Source organism: Stegodyphus dumicola, chromosome 2, assembly GCF_044657685.1.
Source record: "Stegodyphus dumicola isolate Sdum_Otavi_A_Nest chromosome 2, ASM4465768v1".
NCBI classification, from domain to species: Eukaryota; Metazoa; Arthropoda; class Arachnida; order Araneae; family Eresidae; genus Stegodyphus; species Stegodyphus dumicola.
Window position 1 is genome coordinate 227,916,418 of NC_140769.1, and position 17,725 is coordinate 227,934,142.

The following is a 17,725-nucleotide window of genomic DNA, read 5'->3' on the forward strand; positions in this document are numbered from 1 at the left end:
CTGCCCCACTTACTTTGCATGTAGATGCATCTGATCATGCTATTGGTGGTGCATTGCATCAGGTTGTGGACTCCAAATTGCAGCCCTTAGGTTTTTTCTCGAGGAAGCTCAGTACAGCAGAAACTCGGTACAGTGCTTATGACCGGAAGCTCCTTGCTGCTTATGCATCCATTCACCATTTCAGACATATGTTGGAGGCTATAGAGCTTGTCCTCTATACTGATCATAAGCCTCTGATATATGCTTTCCGTCAAAAGAATGACAAGTGCTCTCCACGCCAGGTGAGGCATTTAGATTTCATATCGCAATTCACAACTAACATACAGCACATTCCAGGGCCTGAGAATATTCCTGCAGATGTCATGTCCTGTATAGCTGCCTTAACTCTTCCTGCAGCAGTTGATTATTCAGAAATAGCTAAAGCACAAACATTGGATGATGAGATGAAGTCCTTACTGTCATCAGACACATCCCTGCAGTTAAAAAAAATTACTCTCCCGGAATCTAACATTGATCTATTCTGTGATGTATCGACTGGCAGTCTATGTCCCAACACAGTTTCGCCAGGATGTTTTTGCCTCATTACACAACATAGCTCACCCTGGTGTACGCAGAACACAACACATTGTGCGGTCATGATTTGTTTGGCCTAAAATGTTATCGGATATAGCTGAATGGACCAAGTGTTGCGTCCCATGTCAAAAGGCTAAAATTCATCGCCATTCAAAAGCACCTTTGGCAAGTTTTAAGGAGCCTTCTCAAAGATTTGACCATGTTCACTTGGACCTTATAGGCCCTCTCCTTCCCTCAAATGGTTATTCTTACTGCTTGACTTTAATTGATCATTTCTCTCGATGGCCAGAAGCTCAACCACTCAAGGATATCTCTGCTGAAACTGCTGCAGAAGCATTTTTCACATGCTGGGTCTCCAGGTATGGAGTTCCCTCTACTGTGACAACTGACCAAGGACGCCAGTTTGAAGCTTCACTTTTTTGCTCTCTCACTCATCACCTCGGAATTCAGAGATCCAGGACGACTAGTTACCACCCCCAGTCGAATGGGTTAATAGAGGAATTGGATCGACCTCTTAAGACTGCTATCAAGTGCCATGCCACTGAGCGGTGGACTGAAGTCCTTCCTGTGATTCTTCTTGGTTTTCGAGCTGCTTTGAAAGAAGATTTGGGTTGCACACCAGCAGATTTGGTTTTCGGCACCACCATTCGTCTGCCTGGGGAGTTCCTGGTTCCTGTTCAACAACCGGTTTACACCACAGATTTTGTCAGCCACTTACGTGCACATATGCAAACACTTCGCCTCATACCACCCAAGAGACATGGTGATAGCAAAACCTTTATACACCGTGATTTAGCCACAGCTACCCATGTTTTTCTTCGTCATGATATGGTGAGACGCCCACTACAACCTCCTTATGATGGACCATTTTTAGTTGTTCGTAGAACAGAGAAGGTCTTTTACCTAGACACAAATGGCAAAACTGTACCGGTATCCATTGATCGTGTAAAGCCAGCTTATGTTCTGAACAGGGATAAACCAATCGCTCCTCCACCAACTTCACCTCACTGTTTGCAGGACACTGTGGTACATGATTTGCCACTTAACCCCGATACCCCATCAAATGATTGTCCATCTGATATCACCACTTCAGCACAGCCTGCAACAAAGGTGCAACCTAAGACTACACGTTCTGGGCGTCATGTTCATTTCCCTGTACGATATCGTTGACACTGGGAGGGGAGTATGCAGCAACCATGCAACGAACTTGAACATTAAATGTTAACTTTGTTTTTTTCATGTATAGCAGTGCTGCAACTAAACTCTGTACTTTTCTCTCAAGTGAAGTGAACTGATTTGTTGTAGTTCTTCCTCGTGCTTGTGCCGTTATCGCTAGCGTGCATATACGCGGCATGATATGTTTTTGTAGAATGTTCTTTTCTTTCGCTTGTAAATTAAAAATAAATGTTATTGATTGAATAAGTAGCTTATTTGTGAATATTCAGAACGCAACCTGCCGTACTTTCTTTTCAGGAATGCCCATCCACATACAGCTAAACAAACTCAAGATCTCACCATACCATTTTGCTGGGAACAACGTGATCACCCTTCATACAGTCCTGATCTAGCTCCTAGTGACTACCACCTGTTCCTGCATTTGAAGAAGCATCCGAGCAGTCTTTGTCATGATGACAATGATCAGTTCGAAACAACTGTATTGCAGTGGGTGTCACATGAGGTGGCACACTTCTATGAAGAGGGAATTCAAACACTGGTTGTACAATATAATGTGTTAATGTTAGTGGAAATTATGTAGTAAAATAGATTGAGGTACAGGCTTTCATACAAAAATAAAACTGGTAACAAAATTCTACTTATTTCTTTTTATTTCTAAATTATACCTACTTTAAAAACACGCCTTCTAACATAAATATTGCTTACAACTTTATCACCCATTATCTAGTTTACTTTAAAGAGGTGCATGCTCTTGCTTCATTCATATTTACTTTAAGAACTTTTATAGGCAGACATAATTTGAGGGATAGCAAAGAGACGATGGTTGTGCACTTCACTTTCCAGAAATGCATAGGAATATATCTTATTTAAATGTCAGAGCAAGTGATAGCTTTGTTCTTATTTTGCAACACTTACAGGATGCTCATTCCTGAGTGCAACTCCAAGTTCTTTTAAAGTGTGAATTTTTTACTGAGATAAACAGATTCAACTAACAGCTACAATTTAATCATTCGCAGGCTGTTTTAAAACAAAATTCATATAAAGTGTATCTTACAGAACAAACAATCACCAGATTTGATTGATTCACTGTTTTGAAGATTTTCATTTACATTACAAGCTATATACTTAATACATAATCCACTATTTTTATATATATTGACATATTTTCTAAAAATTAAGGGAAAAGTTTTACTTATTCCCCCTTTTTAAACTATATAAAATAAATTGTGCAGATTTTGCCAATTACACAACATTTCTATTTTATAACAAAAGCAAAGATTACATTTATAAGTTTTTCCTTTTCAAGTAATTAAAAAAAGAAAGTTCATATTATTAGTTTTTTTATGATTTTGTAGTGGTCTTTAATTGTCAGATAAATGGCTATACATAATCTATTTATTTGCAGACTCCATATTCCAAACAGTTGATTTTTCAAAGGTGCATATTTGAGCAATTTTTAATGATTCTCAAAAACTAAGAGATGGAATATTCTGTATTATAATCTGTGCCTCTTATTTACAGAATATAAAAGCTGGCAACATATATGACAAAAAAAGTGTTCATTGAATTAGTAAAAATTCCATAATTCCACAGTCTGTCTTCAGCCAATCCAGCCAGAGTATTGAGCAATTTGACAGTGCGGTTCCTAATTTTAGAATTCCATTTACCAAGCAATATGAATTTATTTCTCTTTTCTGAAGACTATCTGCAATATCATTGACAATAACAAAAGTGTCCAAAATAGCGGTCAGGTGGTGACCATTAGAGGATTAACAGAAAATTCTTGATTACTATATTAATCTAAAATATCACACATTTGTTTCTTCTCCACAACAGACGTTCCAATAAAGAATACAAGATGGAATTTCATGGAATACAGCAAAGAATTATATGGGTGCTTGAGTAGCATTAAATGGTGTTACAAAAAGTGTTTAATGTCTTCCTTTGAATATATAGTGCCTGGTGCAATCTTTCCAGAATTTATGAACGGCATAGATTGCACTGCACAGCAAAAAAAAAAAAAAAAAAAAAAAACTTAATACCGATCTGAGTTGAATTAAACATTTCTTAGAAGTAAAAAAATAAAAGTGGGGAGAAAGAACTAATTTAGAAATTCAAGACAGCTAATCTCAATGAATTTGATTTGATACCATTTAGTAAAATTGATATGTTGTGCATTTAACACAATTAAGATGTTTAAGTACACTGTCCTTTATTTAAAACAGTTTTATAAAACAATCATAAGTTAGAATAACTACGAAACTTAATTTAACAAGTTAGAGTTTTCTTAGCTCAAATAGAACAACAATCAAAGTTAACAGTGTTCACAAAATTTAAATTCAAGTGTTGAAAAAAGAAATTACAAGGTTTTAAATATCTTCAGGGTTGCCTTATAGGCAATATTATCAGGAGTATATTCCAAAAATAGTGTAAATCCGTTGAAAAAGATTGAAGCTCAAGTACAATGCAGGTACAAAATCTTTTTAAGATTTTTTTACATCAAAAACATATGTAGAATCCTTTTTTTGCCAATATATTGTTTAGTGCTCATTTGTTTTTGACACTGCCGAGTTTCATTATGCAAAAGTAAAACTTATTTGTTCCAACAAAAATGCAAGAATTTTTAAAAATATTTAGCAGTTACTGATAAAATGTGGAAAATTTTTTTATGCATTACACACATGAAAATCAACAAAAGTTTACAATTATTAAAAATAAAACAAATAAGTAAAGCACTTGGTGTTAGAAATCTGAATCCCATATATTAATAATTTAATTATTAAAAATACAATAAATAAAGCACACATAAAAATACAATATATAAATAAAGGATCTCATGTATTAATTTTCTTTCAAATATTTATTAATTTTATTCTCTTATCCATACAACGCAATAACAAAGACACAATATATATATATATTAAAAAATGAACCTTGTAATTCTAACTTAAAATTTCATCAATTTGACTGAAATGCAACAACATAATTTATGTTACCCAAAGTAAGTTCAACAGCAAAACATCAAGGACATATAATACTGCTTGATAAGTACAAAATAAAATTTCTCCTTTTGCCACGACTTGCTGTTTGAAACTTAAAATAATTTGCGCACAAGAAGGGGGGGGGATTGATGAAATATTAGCTTGCAGACAGCTATAAATAGTTGGCCTACACAGTTATCAATTACAATTTAATGACCTAATAATACATTAAACTGTAATTGGTAACTGCAACACCTGAAAATAGTCTAGCTTTGGTCTCAGAAATTCCATTTTTTTTCTCACTTATCAGCTATCTGGAAATTCTGTTAATATGCTTGTATTTCTAATTATAGTTGTCTTCTAATCTGCCATTAGAAATTTAAAAAAAAAAAAAAATATCTAGAAATTCATAGTCAACAACAGCACAACAAAGCACAGTGATTAGCAGCTCTGTGAAGCAAGAAACTATCTTAAATAGTCATCTATTTCAGTTAAGAATCATGACTATTTTAATTTCATAAAAGCACAACTAAAATTGTGAGCTTCTGAACTCAATTAAACAGTATGCAGGAAACGCACTGTAAGAGGCAGCAAGAAAAAGAACTAAAAATTAGAAACTCAAAAATTAATAAAGGTCATTTTAGTCATCGAAAGAGATGAACTTCCATTTTAGATTGTTTTTTTTTTTTTTTTTTTTTTTTTCGGAATTGTCTTCACAGTTTGTATTGTGAAATAAACGTGAAAATAAAATTTTTTACCATGTAAATGAATTAGTAATTGATTTAAAATCAAATCAATGTTTTTTCAATGGCTTTGTACAATAGTTAACTTTATTTCTCAAACTATGAAAACAATCTCAAAAATAAAATTAATTTAAAGGTTGAAGGACTGCTTTATTTTTCTACATAATCGCCATTTAAGTTAATGCATTTTTGTAGATGTTACGATAGTTTTACAAGGCCCACGTACAAGCTCGCAGTAGTTTAGAAAGCATTAAACCTCATCTTTCACTTCATTATTGGAGCAGAACTGCTGTCCAGAAAAATACTCTTTCAACCTAAGGAACAGGTAGCAGTAGCTGAGGTTCTAAATTGCTCTTCTGAGATTCTTCAGTAATTCACAGTACTATCAGGATTTATCACGATCCCAGCAGAATGAAAGTCAACCAATAATACCTCCTTCTGGTCCCAAAACACAGTTACCAGCAGCCTGCAATTGAATTTTTGTAGCTTGGTGAGGAAAGATGCTGCCATTTGTGTGACTGTTGTTTAGTCTCAGGTGTAAAATGGAATGCTCAGATTTGATCACCTATGACATTTGAGTCCAAGAAGTTATCCTTTTTATGTGCACAGCAGCAAAGAAATTCAATAGAAGCATCAATTCATTGCCATTCGTGGTCTTTTGTCAGCATACATGGTACCCATCTTACACAAACTTTTTGATAACGCAACTTTCCTATTAGAATCCTGTGAATGATGCTTTGGGAAACTTCAGGAATCAACATGCAGAGAGCATTCAGACTGATTCTCCCATCTTTACATGTTTTCCTGAACCTTCGCGACTTTCTCATCAGAAATTGATGGTATAAGGCTCCTTTTTCGGTCATGAATTTCAGTACGACTGGCTGTAAACTCTCTACACCACTTGTGAACATTTTTCACATTCATGCATGACTGCCCATACACCTCTGTCTACTGGTAATGAATTTCAACCATTTGAACACCTTTTGCATTCCAAAAGTAAATAACTGCGGAAACTTCACATTTGGTGACAGTGTTCAATGGGAGCTCTATTTTGAATGGCTACCAACTGAGCATTACAGCGAAGAGCATGCATGCTCATCTGGGAGTGTAGGAAGTGCCACCTACAACAGTGCCGCCAACAACCATACTAAAAGTTTCACTATGTTCCTTAACTTGGCATTACCCGCACGACAAAAGTTAACAGTGTTACTCGCATAGGGCATCTCATACCCAAGAATGTTTCATTATATTTTCTACCATAAAATCTCTTTAAGAAATGTAAAAAAAAAAAAAAAAAAAAAAAAAAAAAAGAGTACATTCGTAAAAATAGTTGAAAATGCTACTTACATTTATTTCGCACATTTTCTGCAAACACATGCCATGTGTTCCATACATATATATTTGTCACACCTTTCACAAGTAAACTTAGCTTTTCAGTCTTTACTGTTAGGGCATACAGCACATGTTTTATATGTTACTTTAGCATTCTTTGCATGTGGTGAGATGTCTCCACTGGATCTTAGTTTTTCTTTTACGTTTTGTGGAAGCATTGCTTGCTGGCTTCTATTTTTTTTTATATTTTTCTAAAAGTTGAAATCTCAAATATTTCAAAAATGACTGCCTCATTTGACATTTAGTAGGTGGTTTCTTAGTATACAACAAAATAATTTGCGCATTTATTGCAGCAACGTTCATCAGTCAACGGATTTTCTAGCCATTGAATACGTGACAAGCATTTCGTTAACAATGTCAACTGCTCCTTGACATAAATTGTAGAAATTTATTATTTCAGGTTTTTTTCAATTCTCCTGTAGATGAGTCTATTGCATCATCATTATGTACAGTTGAAAGAAGAACATTTCTAATTTTCTTGGCTATATATGAAACAATACTTCTATCTTTATGAAAGCCAAACATGGAGGAGTAAATCTCTCTTCTTTGAATTCAAAAATATTGGAAAAATAACTCTTATTTTTTCTTATGGATCCAACGATAGTTATTTTCTTCTTCAGAAGTTTCTGTGAAAGAGAATAGGATGTACACCAATTATCTACTGTCAAATTACGCCTCGAACTGTAGAGAGGTTTGATCAACCTTTTCACACTACTTGAACTATTATCCACTTGAAACTGTCCTGTTGGCTATTGACCAGTGTATACTTCCATATTCCATGTGTAAAATATTATCGATTAGACAAGGGCAAAAACTGTTTACCATATTTTAAAGGTTTTTTTTTTTTTTTTTTTTTGCATATATTGCAGAAATAGATATCACCTTCTAAATGATTCCAGTTTCTCATCTATAATAACATATTCTCCGATATTATATGATTTTTTGCAGTTTTCACAAATATTTCAAAAAATTATCATATTGGAACCAACTTATCCAAATCTTTCCTACTCTGACGAGTTCTAGTATCATCAAAGCTAGACATCTCATCAGAAAATTAAAATGATTTGCAGACATAGTTATGCGAAATATTTCTATTCTGGTGCCGTCTGTTGCCCAGAGATCTTTTACGTGTACGATTTTACGTGTATGATTTGTGTACACCACAAATGTATAAGTGTCTAATAAAAGCTTTAATTTCAGTTTAATTTGTCTCTTTTGCATTCCTCTCTCAGGAAAATCGTTCTTTTATTGATTGGATAAAAATATTCGTGCATTCTGCTAAAGTTTCAATTAGCTTCGGAAAGGTAAGAAGATACCAAGCTTCCAAAGGAGAAATGACATCCTTTGAAATACATGTACTTCCAGGGTGTTTTGTTATAATGTTTTTTGCAGAAACTCTAACATTGATACAGAATTCCTCTTTTATTTAAACTGTTTTATTATCTCTTCCTGTGAAATAATTTTTTTTCATCAAAATCCACATGTTGCTCTTCTATATCTGAGTCTATTTTAGTAGATGGACCATGCTAACTGTTATATTCTTCATTGTTTTCACTGAAACTTTCAAATTTCTCAAATGTCGCATTTCTTCATCATAACGGCAATAATGTGCCATATCAGAAGAATAATTTGAAAGTTGGTTCATATACTCAAAACTATAACACAAATACTCGTGCAGGGTTATAATACACCCATCGAGGCGATATCTGAAAAATTATTCTTAGAATTCGACCCAAGGTTTTCTCTCCTTCAAGGTTAAAATGACATTAGACTCAGCTATACAAGGACTCATCCATTTCCCCGCCAAAAAATTGGAAGAAACATTAAAAAATTGGGTGTGGGTGGGTATTTGATACCTTGCACGACTAATGCCGGGTTAAAAATATAAGACCTTATTTTTGGTATTGCCCCATTTACATCCATTAGTTATGTATGACGGCAATCAAGAAATCATTCTTGACTATATAAATATAGCATTTGAAGAAAGAAAACAATTACAAACTTACTCCATGAGTCTGAGGAACTGCACTAGTTTTGTCATCCCTGTATTTATTTCTGTATGATTCTATTTTGTGTTCTAGTGTTTCTAGATTGCAAGTTAATTCTTTCACTTTTTCCTGCAATATTAATTTCAAAAGTAATTATTTTTAAACTAAAATAGCAAATCTAATAGTAGTATTTGTCACTGTACAGTCTTTTTAAAATAAAAAATAAGAGTAAGATTTACTGCACTTGAAAAGAAAATTTTCTACAGTACAAAGTCCATAATCCGGACTTGTCGGGACTTCGGCGACTCCGGATTAGGGGTTTTTCCCAGATTATAGATCACCAACTTAAATCTTGTAAGATGGCATGCAGAAATTATGCAATTAAAAATATGAAACCGTAATTTACAAAATAAAGAGCAATTATGATCTAAAGGGTATCAAAATTTACAAAAACAAAAAAAAAAAAAAAAAAAAAAAAAAAAAAAAAAAAAAACTTAATATTTATTTTTTTACTTTATTAAACATTTCTTTCAATGTAAGTTGTTTAAGTTGCTTTGTTTTTTGTGCTAATACTTTCTCTTTAATTCTATAAACAGACATAATTTCTTGTTCAGTTACAAAGTTGCACCTTTCAGAAGCGGTATTTTCTGGATCTAGAACCATACTACAGATTTCGCCATCCGTTAATCAATCGATGATTGGGGCATTGTCGTAGCAATGAAAAACTTCTGTTATACCATCTTCATTTATTACCATTTCTCCACATTTCTTTACAAAATCCAATAACTGGAAAATTTCACCTTTACTTTGTGATGTCCGAAAACCTTCAAATTTGCTGCTATCATCTTCATCGTCCTTACAATGAAATATGGCAGCTGGCCGTAAATTATGCCAAGCATTCTTTAACATATCTGATTTAACATATCTGAAGACACATCCTCCCAACGTGCACCAAAAAAAAAAGTTTGTGGCTTTGAGGTTTGGATTATAGATCATTCCGGATAATGGACATCCGGATTACAGACTTTGTACTGTATACTCATTATATTACTGTAGCTATACACAGCATCAATTTAAAAAAAATATTAAGAAACAGTCATTCAAGTTTTCAATTTTATTTCTAAATTTAAGCTACATGAAGAAGAAAACATCCCATTTCAGAAAAAATTATTACTTCAAGTTTTTCCTTTTCTTTTATTGCTAACGCCAAGAGAGTTTTCTTTTCTTGAAGGGCTTCTGATGTTGCTTGTAACTCTTTCTTAGAAATTAAATCCTTTTCTGTTAATTCATTCTGAAGTTTTAAATTCTGACTTAAAAAGAAAAAAATTATTAATTTTTAGGATTGTGTCTTAATTATTATTGATTAATTACAAAATGCTAAAATAATTTTTATCCACTTATAAGTAAGGAGACATCTAGAAATGTTATAAAGTTAGCAATAGAAATACTATAGCTAAATAAGTTCTTTTTCTTTCACAGAATATCTGAAATAGTGATCAAGTATACGAGACTTCTATCAATCTTCCTGACACAGGAGAAAAGTTCTTTCCATCATATAAATAAAATATTGTTCTGAATTTTAAGAAATTTTCAGATGATTAAAGCTAGAAGTATTTAAAAACAGCATTCAAATAAGGAGAAAACTAATATATTACTTAATGAAGGGGTTATGAAAACTTTAAATAATAGTGTTTTACAAGAAACTTAAAGTTGCCTTAATGGCGTCTTTAAGGACGAGTTTCTAAGTGGAATTGGCTTTAACACACGTTAATATACAAAGTAATCTGATGCATTAAATAAAAGCTTAGTTTTATAAATAATTTAGTAATTTAGTAATAAACTAATATGAAATAGGGCTTCCTTTGGCTTTCATAATTTGTCCTAAAACTTTTATCATTCATTTTATCAATTTTGTACATAACTTTCACACCAGCATCATTAAACCAAACTTTAATGGTACTAAAAGTTGAGAGATTTATTGACATGTTGCTTTTATTATCAGCTTTTATTTCCTGACAGACCAAATTTCTCCATATAACTGAGGTCAGAGCAGTTTCTTAGCCATTCTATCAACTGAATTTATTGCGATTAACATTTTGACATGTTTTAGAAACATCTTTACAGTGAAATATGAAAAATAATATAATGAAACTTTGTTGGGTAGAATTTGACAAAAAAAATTTAAATAATAAACAAAATATGTGATTCAAACCTCCTCATTTCTTCAATTTGGTTCTTAGTCTGGATAGAATTGTTACTGGCTACTGTCATTTGAACTTTCAACTGATCTCTCTGTGCAGCAATGTCAAACATCATTTTTTCCTGTTATTATGCAAATACAATATTATTATGCAAATACAAAATATATATATATATATTAACATTCATGATAATATTATGAAAGGAAGGCTTTGCAGTAAAAAATTCTTCCAACATTTAGCTTTTTCATCCTCTTTAAATTCAGTTACAATTTACCTTGGCCTTGCTTCAATTTTTACCCACAGGTACAGGATGAAGCAAGACCTATGTGAATTGTACCTACAGGTACAGGTTGCAAGGGCAGTTATTATGCCTTCCTGTAAGTATATACTAGGTATTAATGAACCTTGCTAACTATTAAGCTTCCAGAACAATTTTCAGGAAGATCACACCAGGGAGAAGTCTAAGGCTCTACTATCTCTCTTCTACCACCAACCTCTTGAGAAGACTTTTGGCTTGCCATACATTTTGAATGCCCGCTGCTGCACAGACACGATACGCTAACAAACATCTATGCCTTCCCTGGGATTCAAAAACCAGGCCCATCGGTACAAAAGTCACCATTACTAACCACTATACCAGCTGTATGGCATTCTACACCCACACGTACAAGTAGAGGTAGGGGGAAACAATCAGACATTCACCATTGGCTGTACAGGTATAGTCCTGCCACACTAGTTCTTAGTTCCACCCCCATTTTGAGGAACACTCAGGGCTATTCTAAGGGCCTCCCACTTATCTTTCCCTACCTCTTGAGAAGATTTTTGACTTGCTGTGTATTTTTAGTGCCCCCTTGCCACACAGACACTATACTTACAAATAGCCATGCCTTCCCTGGGATTCAAGCCTATGCTCGTTGCAATTTTAAACTCATGGTAAGCCCAACATGTATATGAACAAGCTGGAGTGAAGCCATTTTAGATAAGTTTTTCAGACAGCCCACAGTTAAGCTCATATTCATTAAAAAAAAAAAAAAAAAAAAAAAAAAAAAAAAAAAAAACTGATGTGGACACCCTACTTCCTTGTACGACCCATTAAATTATACACATTTTTTGCTGCATTTCATATAAACTTATTTCCTCAAATTTCATTAGAGATATGTTTCTCATTCAATTAATTCAATTCTTACTTTGCAGCAAGGCAAAAAACACATAGAACCTCAAAACACCTTCATTAAAAATTGCATGATATAGAAAAAACATTAAACACAAAATACAGTTAAAAAACAAATAAAATTTTTTCTTACAATTAAAATTACAGTTTCTAGGCAAAAAAAAAAGCAATCTGAGCATCGGGTAGGAAGACATTTTATGGTACACAAAATTGAACATTTATTTTTGGTTCCACTTAGAAAAAATACACTTAAGTTGGTGCACAAACTGACTTAATTAATTCACGATTACTAAGAGTTTCAAATGCAAACAAATAGTAATTTTGTTAGGCGTAGTACAACTCACACAACTTTTAAATTGTCAGTAATTCCACAACTATTGCATACCAAGCCTGGTAACAGAATGAGTGTATATATATATATATATGTACCAAAAGTTTTTTAATATAAAAACTAAATTATCCCAATATTATTTCCATGCAATATGCTGCTGAAAATTAATCAAATATAGATAAGGAATAAGAAATTTAGAACCAAATCCACAAACACATGAATAAGACTAAATTCAAAACCAGCAAAAACAAAACTTCCTATAAATATGTAAAATATCAACCAATAGTTACCAAACCAGAAGAATTAAAGATATGGCTATACAAAAATTACAAAAAATACAATAATTACGTAGGGAGAGGAATGCAATCGAAATCTGATTCAACATTATCAAGAGGAGGTAGCTCAGATTCAATTGAACTCCTTCCCCATGGAAAACCACTGTGCTTCTGTTAATCCAAAATTAGCTGGTTTGGTGCAGCTGATTGCAACCAAAAAGGGAGGTGCACAGCTACATGTTACAGCAGTCCCATATACAAAATTTCAACTTTCCTAGATAACTTGTTTTTGAGTTATGCAAAATACATATATGCGTACATACAAAGACGTCAAAATGAAAATAAAAACTAATTTTTGAATACATATTTTTTTTTAAATTAATGTTACTTTCAACTGTCCAGTAATCAAACTTTTACATTCCGTTTCTTTTAAAACATTTAAAAGAAATATGTCTCTCTAGTTATGAAACTCTATGAGCATTCAAATATGACTCGGATGTTGTACATTTTGTGAGGTGTTTTATGCAATAGAGTAAGTGATGCTGGCTATAATGACCTTCCAGATTATTTTTAATGCTAGTAGCTTGATCTTACTAGTCAAGTGTGGTGCTAGTAAGAATGATAAGTATATAGAAAGTTCTTCAATCCATGAAGTAAGGGATTATCATTAAGTCTGTAGCAGCAGAAGGAATCTCAAGCTCACATATTCTGTCCAAACTTCACAAACAATATGGAAAACAATACCTGTCATAAACAGATGTTTTAATACTGCAAATCTTGAAATAAAAGAACTACTCACAACAATGAAATATGACCTTCATTTCCATGGATCAAGGCATTTCCTACACATTCATATTATCACACATGGTTTCAAAATTGAACTTCTACTGTAATGCAATAGATTGTGACAGTTTCAATAGCCAAAGTTATCTAATGTATTGCATGAAGCAAAGCATAGAAATCCAACATTCTAGGCCATACTTAAACACTTTATATCTTTCTGTTTGAAGGAAAAAATAAGATTGTTTAAACATAATTTCTAATAAGTCTAAAAATGAACACTTTTCTATTTAGTCTTTTATAATATGATTGAAATTTCAGCTTATTTGATAATCAGTACCTCTCATGACGGTCCTGACTGATATAGTATTTCAGCATGGCATCCAACGGAATCTGCCAGAATTTAACAGTTTAATAATCGATACACTGTGCATCATTGAAAATTCTCGAATCATCCTGATAATTTTGGACATAGATAATAAAGCTCATGCGCATCATTGAAAATTCTTGATATTATCTCTCGAATTATCCTGATAATTGTGGACATAGATAATGAAATTCATGTGCATCATTGAAAATTCTTCCAACCACTTCTTGAATCATTACAATAATTCTGGACATACGTAACCTAAATATAAATTATAAATGTAGCAGTTCATGCCACACTATATAACTGGTTCATCCAGCACATATTTCATCTGTCTGCCAGCTGAACTCTTCAACCTAATTGTTTAATTTTGAGCTGTTTTTCAAATACATGCCAAATCAAAACTAATGATACAGAAAGAAAACATACCTGTCACTGCTATAATGAATTTATTTCGCAAATGCAGATATAACATGAACGCATACCCCTTCATATTTCTATGACATGCACAGATGCTCGATGCGGAAGCCTTTTGTAAGATGGCAGGCATCTGCACAATGGTTTAGTTCCTAAGCTCTTGCCAAATTGGTGTATGGATCCACCATATTCTAACTGTTGAACCCACAAAAGCGGTCAAATGACTTACTGTCTTGTCTTGAATTTGGAAGTAAATAAATCAGAAGAAATTTTAAAATAAATTACTGTCAGCCTAACGTTAAACTTTCCATTGGGTTACCCAACCTGTGTACAGAAAATAAATCTCAAATGGAGTTTGAAATGGAGCCTGTAAACAGAGAACACTTAAGAAAATAAAAGAATCAGCTTTAAAAGTAAACGTTTATGAGAGCAAAATTTCACATTATTGCCTGAAAATTGTAGTGACAAGTAGTAAATCATTGTACAACCTAGTCATTATACAACTTAATGTAATTCAATCTGCCTTACAATGGTCTCTAAAAACCTTAATAGATGATCGTTGAACACTTTAAAATAATCACTTAACCGACTAATGACAAATAAAGGCATGAAATCAAACAAAGAATTATGAAAATAAAAACAAAACAAACTTATTACTACCTAGTGACAATCATGTAGTCACAGAGGATTATAATGTGACTTTTGTCACATAAGCTTAAGATAATTGACTAAAGCTTTCTCATTTGGCTAAAGCCTCCATAAAGAACAAGTCAGACGTACATGATGATCGAAAATTAGGAACACAAAAAATATCAACAGATTAAAAGAACTGTAATGCTGGCATAAGAGCCGGGGCAACGGTGCAGCTGCAGTACTAAGGAGTGGAAAATTTTAGATGTTGGACAGCAAAATGCCTCTAACCTAGTATAATATTTATCGGCAATTTTAACCTAGTACAGCAAAATGTCCCTAACCAAATATGAGGTAGCAAGGAAGAAGGGCATCAAACAAGAAATCGAAAAATATGAGAAAATGTCACAAGCTAAAGAGATTTCACCAATATCAATATGTCGATTTGGATAGAAATTTTGGACAAGAGAGATGTTTGTGTTCTGTTGATCCCTCATTGCTTGATGCAATGTTATTGATATCAAGATTTGATGATTAAGGTGAATGATCTCTATCTGAAATAACAATATTTGATAAAATGGGAATTAAACATTTTGGCTAAAATTTAAATCATTTTTAAACCAGTGATTCTCCCCACAGCTTCAAATATTTCAGCATACACAATCATTGGTGAAATAAATTATAATCTCTGCTTAGGATTACTAAGGAATTATTATGAAAGATAAGAGTTTCATGTGGGAAGAGTATTCATTAAGCATATTATTGTGAATGATTGCGAATCTGTGAAGCAATTGCATAAAAATGCCTGACTTGCTTAGGGATAGGAAATTAGTTTTGAAGGAGCTCCGCAGAAAATTGAAACAAGTCTCCTAATCAAATAAGAGGATGAAGATTCACTCCATCAAAAATAAAATCCTTGTAAAATTCTTCCACAGATTAAAAGAGCTCTATGTGGATTGCTATTTATTGTAGGGTACTACTTTTATTCAGTCCTTGAATGGCATGAGTAACTGTTGAAGAAACCTGTTTCACCTTGCAATACCTTGCAATCCATATAGAGCTCTTTTATTCTGTGGAAGAATTTTACAAGGATTTTATTTCTGATGGAGTGAACCTTCAGCTTCTTATTTGATTAGGAGACTTGTCTCAATTTTTTGTGGAGCTCCTTCAAAACTAAGTTCCTATCCATAAGCAAGTCAGGCATCTTTATGCAATTGCTTCACAGATTTCATGACCATTCACAATAATATGCTTAATGAATACTCTTCCCACATGAAACTCTGTCTTCCGTAATAATTCCTTGGTAATCTTCCAGATAGATCACAACTGTTGTGAACAAATGGATCACACAGGAATGTAAGCAGATACTGCCTGAAGTAAAATTAACTTGACAGAAAAATATTAGGAAGAGTAATTAAATAAAAATATTAGCATTCCATTTTAGACTAACATTGTATTAGTGTATTTATTTTGATTACCATTATCTGTTCAAAAAGTAACATAACCAGAATAGTAATTACCAAAAATGGAATTATTTGTAATTTTGCCTATTTGTTGCTCTCACGATAAACCAGCAATAGACAGTTTGAAATCTATCAAATTTTTACGTACATAATATCAGAAATTAAATTAGCGATTAATAAAAAAAAGGTGACACTGCATGATTACTATTTCAAATTCCATTTGTAGTAAAAATGAAACTATATTTACTCAAAACAAGTCATATTTCAGATGGCAAAGTATCACAAGTAGTTCGCAAGCCGCACATAAGGTGGCAGCAAGTCGCAGTTTGGCCATGTCTTGCCATAGAACATAAAATCATGCAATTTAAATAAACTGTTCAAAACAGCAAGTTGAATTGTAGGGAAGCAATTCTATAATTTCTTTATAAATTAATCCAATATAGAGTTTTGCATACTTATTTAATAAAGAGAAGAATTATTCAAAATGTAGTTTGGCAGGATTTAAAGTCTGCTTACTAAAAACAACAAATAAATCTTCAAGACATTTAAAAAAGCAATTACTCATACATACTTTTTCTTTTAAATCAGTTTTCAAATTTTTCAATGTCTCTTCCAATTGATCGGCTCTCCTTTTCTGGAATCTGAAATGCATAAGAGAAAGGAAGAAAAAAAAAAGCTTATTTTTCCAGAATTAAAAACTTTTTTCCCTTAAATTAATATTAATCAGTAATCAAAATAACCAATACATTTCTCTTACTTTAATGTTAAATGATACTGATGCAAAAATGATAAATATCACTAAATATTTAACTACAAATAATATAAAATTAATTATAATAAAAATAAAATTAATAAAAATTAAATATCGGAAAAACTTGAATCAGACAGTCTGGAAAAATTAATTGGCAACATAAAGTAAATACTGAAACTGAAACAAGGCTAAGACTGAAATAGAATATAAAACAGTAACATAATATTTAATATTTGAGTTAAATAAAAAAATGAATTCATCTGTGAATTTGAAAAATCAATTATTTTTCACCTTTTTCAAAATTAATCTTTTTTAAATATTATAATACTTAGAATTTTTTAACTATTTAATACTTAGATTCAATGAGCAAAAATCATGATCATACACTGCATGAAAATCAGCAAACTGTAAAAGCTATTTGTTCATTACAAAATGTTTTAAGTCCAAAGGACAAAGGATGGCTGGTTGCTTATTTTGAAGATGCAT

At 32.5% G+C, this 17,725-nt stretch overlaps 1 protein-coding gene across 8 annotated transcripts in view; it reads right to left on the reverse strand.

Moving 5' to 3' along the window:
* Positions 1-17,725, reverse strand: part of LOC118187069 (uncharacterized) — a 102,556-nt gene that overhangs the window by 41,716 nt on the left and 43,115 nt on the right. For 7 of the 8 annotated variants that reach the window (XM_085811844.1, XM_085811846.1, XM_085811842.1 and 4 more), the window contains 4 exons: positions 17,060-17,129; positions 11,066-11,175; positions 10,028-10,163; positions 8,872-8,982 (listed from right to left, as the gene is read on the reverse strand). In XM_085811844.1, coding sequence (XP_085667970.1) covers positions 8,872-8,982; positions 10,028-10,163; positions 11,066-11,175; positions 17,060-17,129 — 427 coding nt within the window. The remainder of the gene's footprint in view (positions 1-8,871; positions 8,983-10,027; positions 10,164-11,065; positions 11,176-17,059; positions 17,130-17,725) is intronic. The other variant, XM_085811849.1, reaches the window with a different exon arrangement.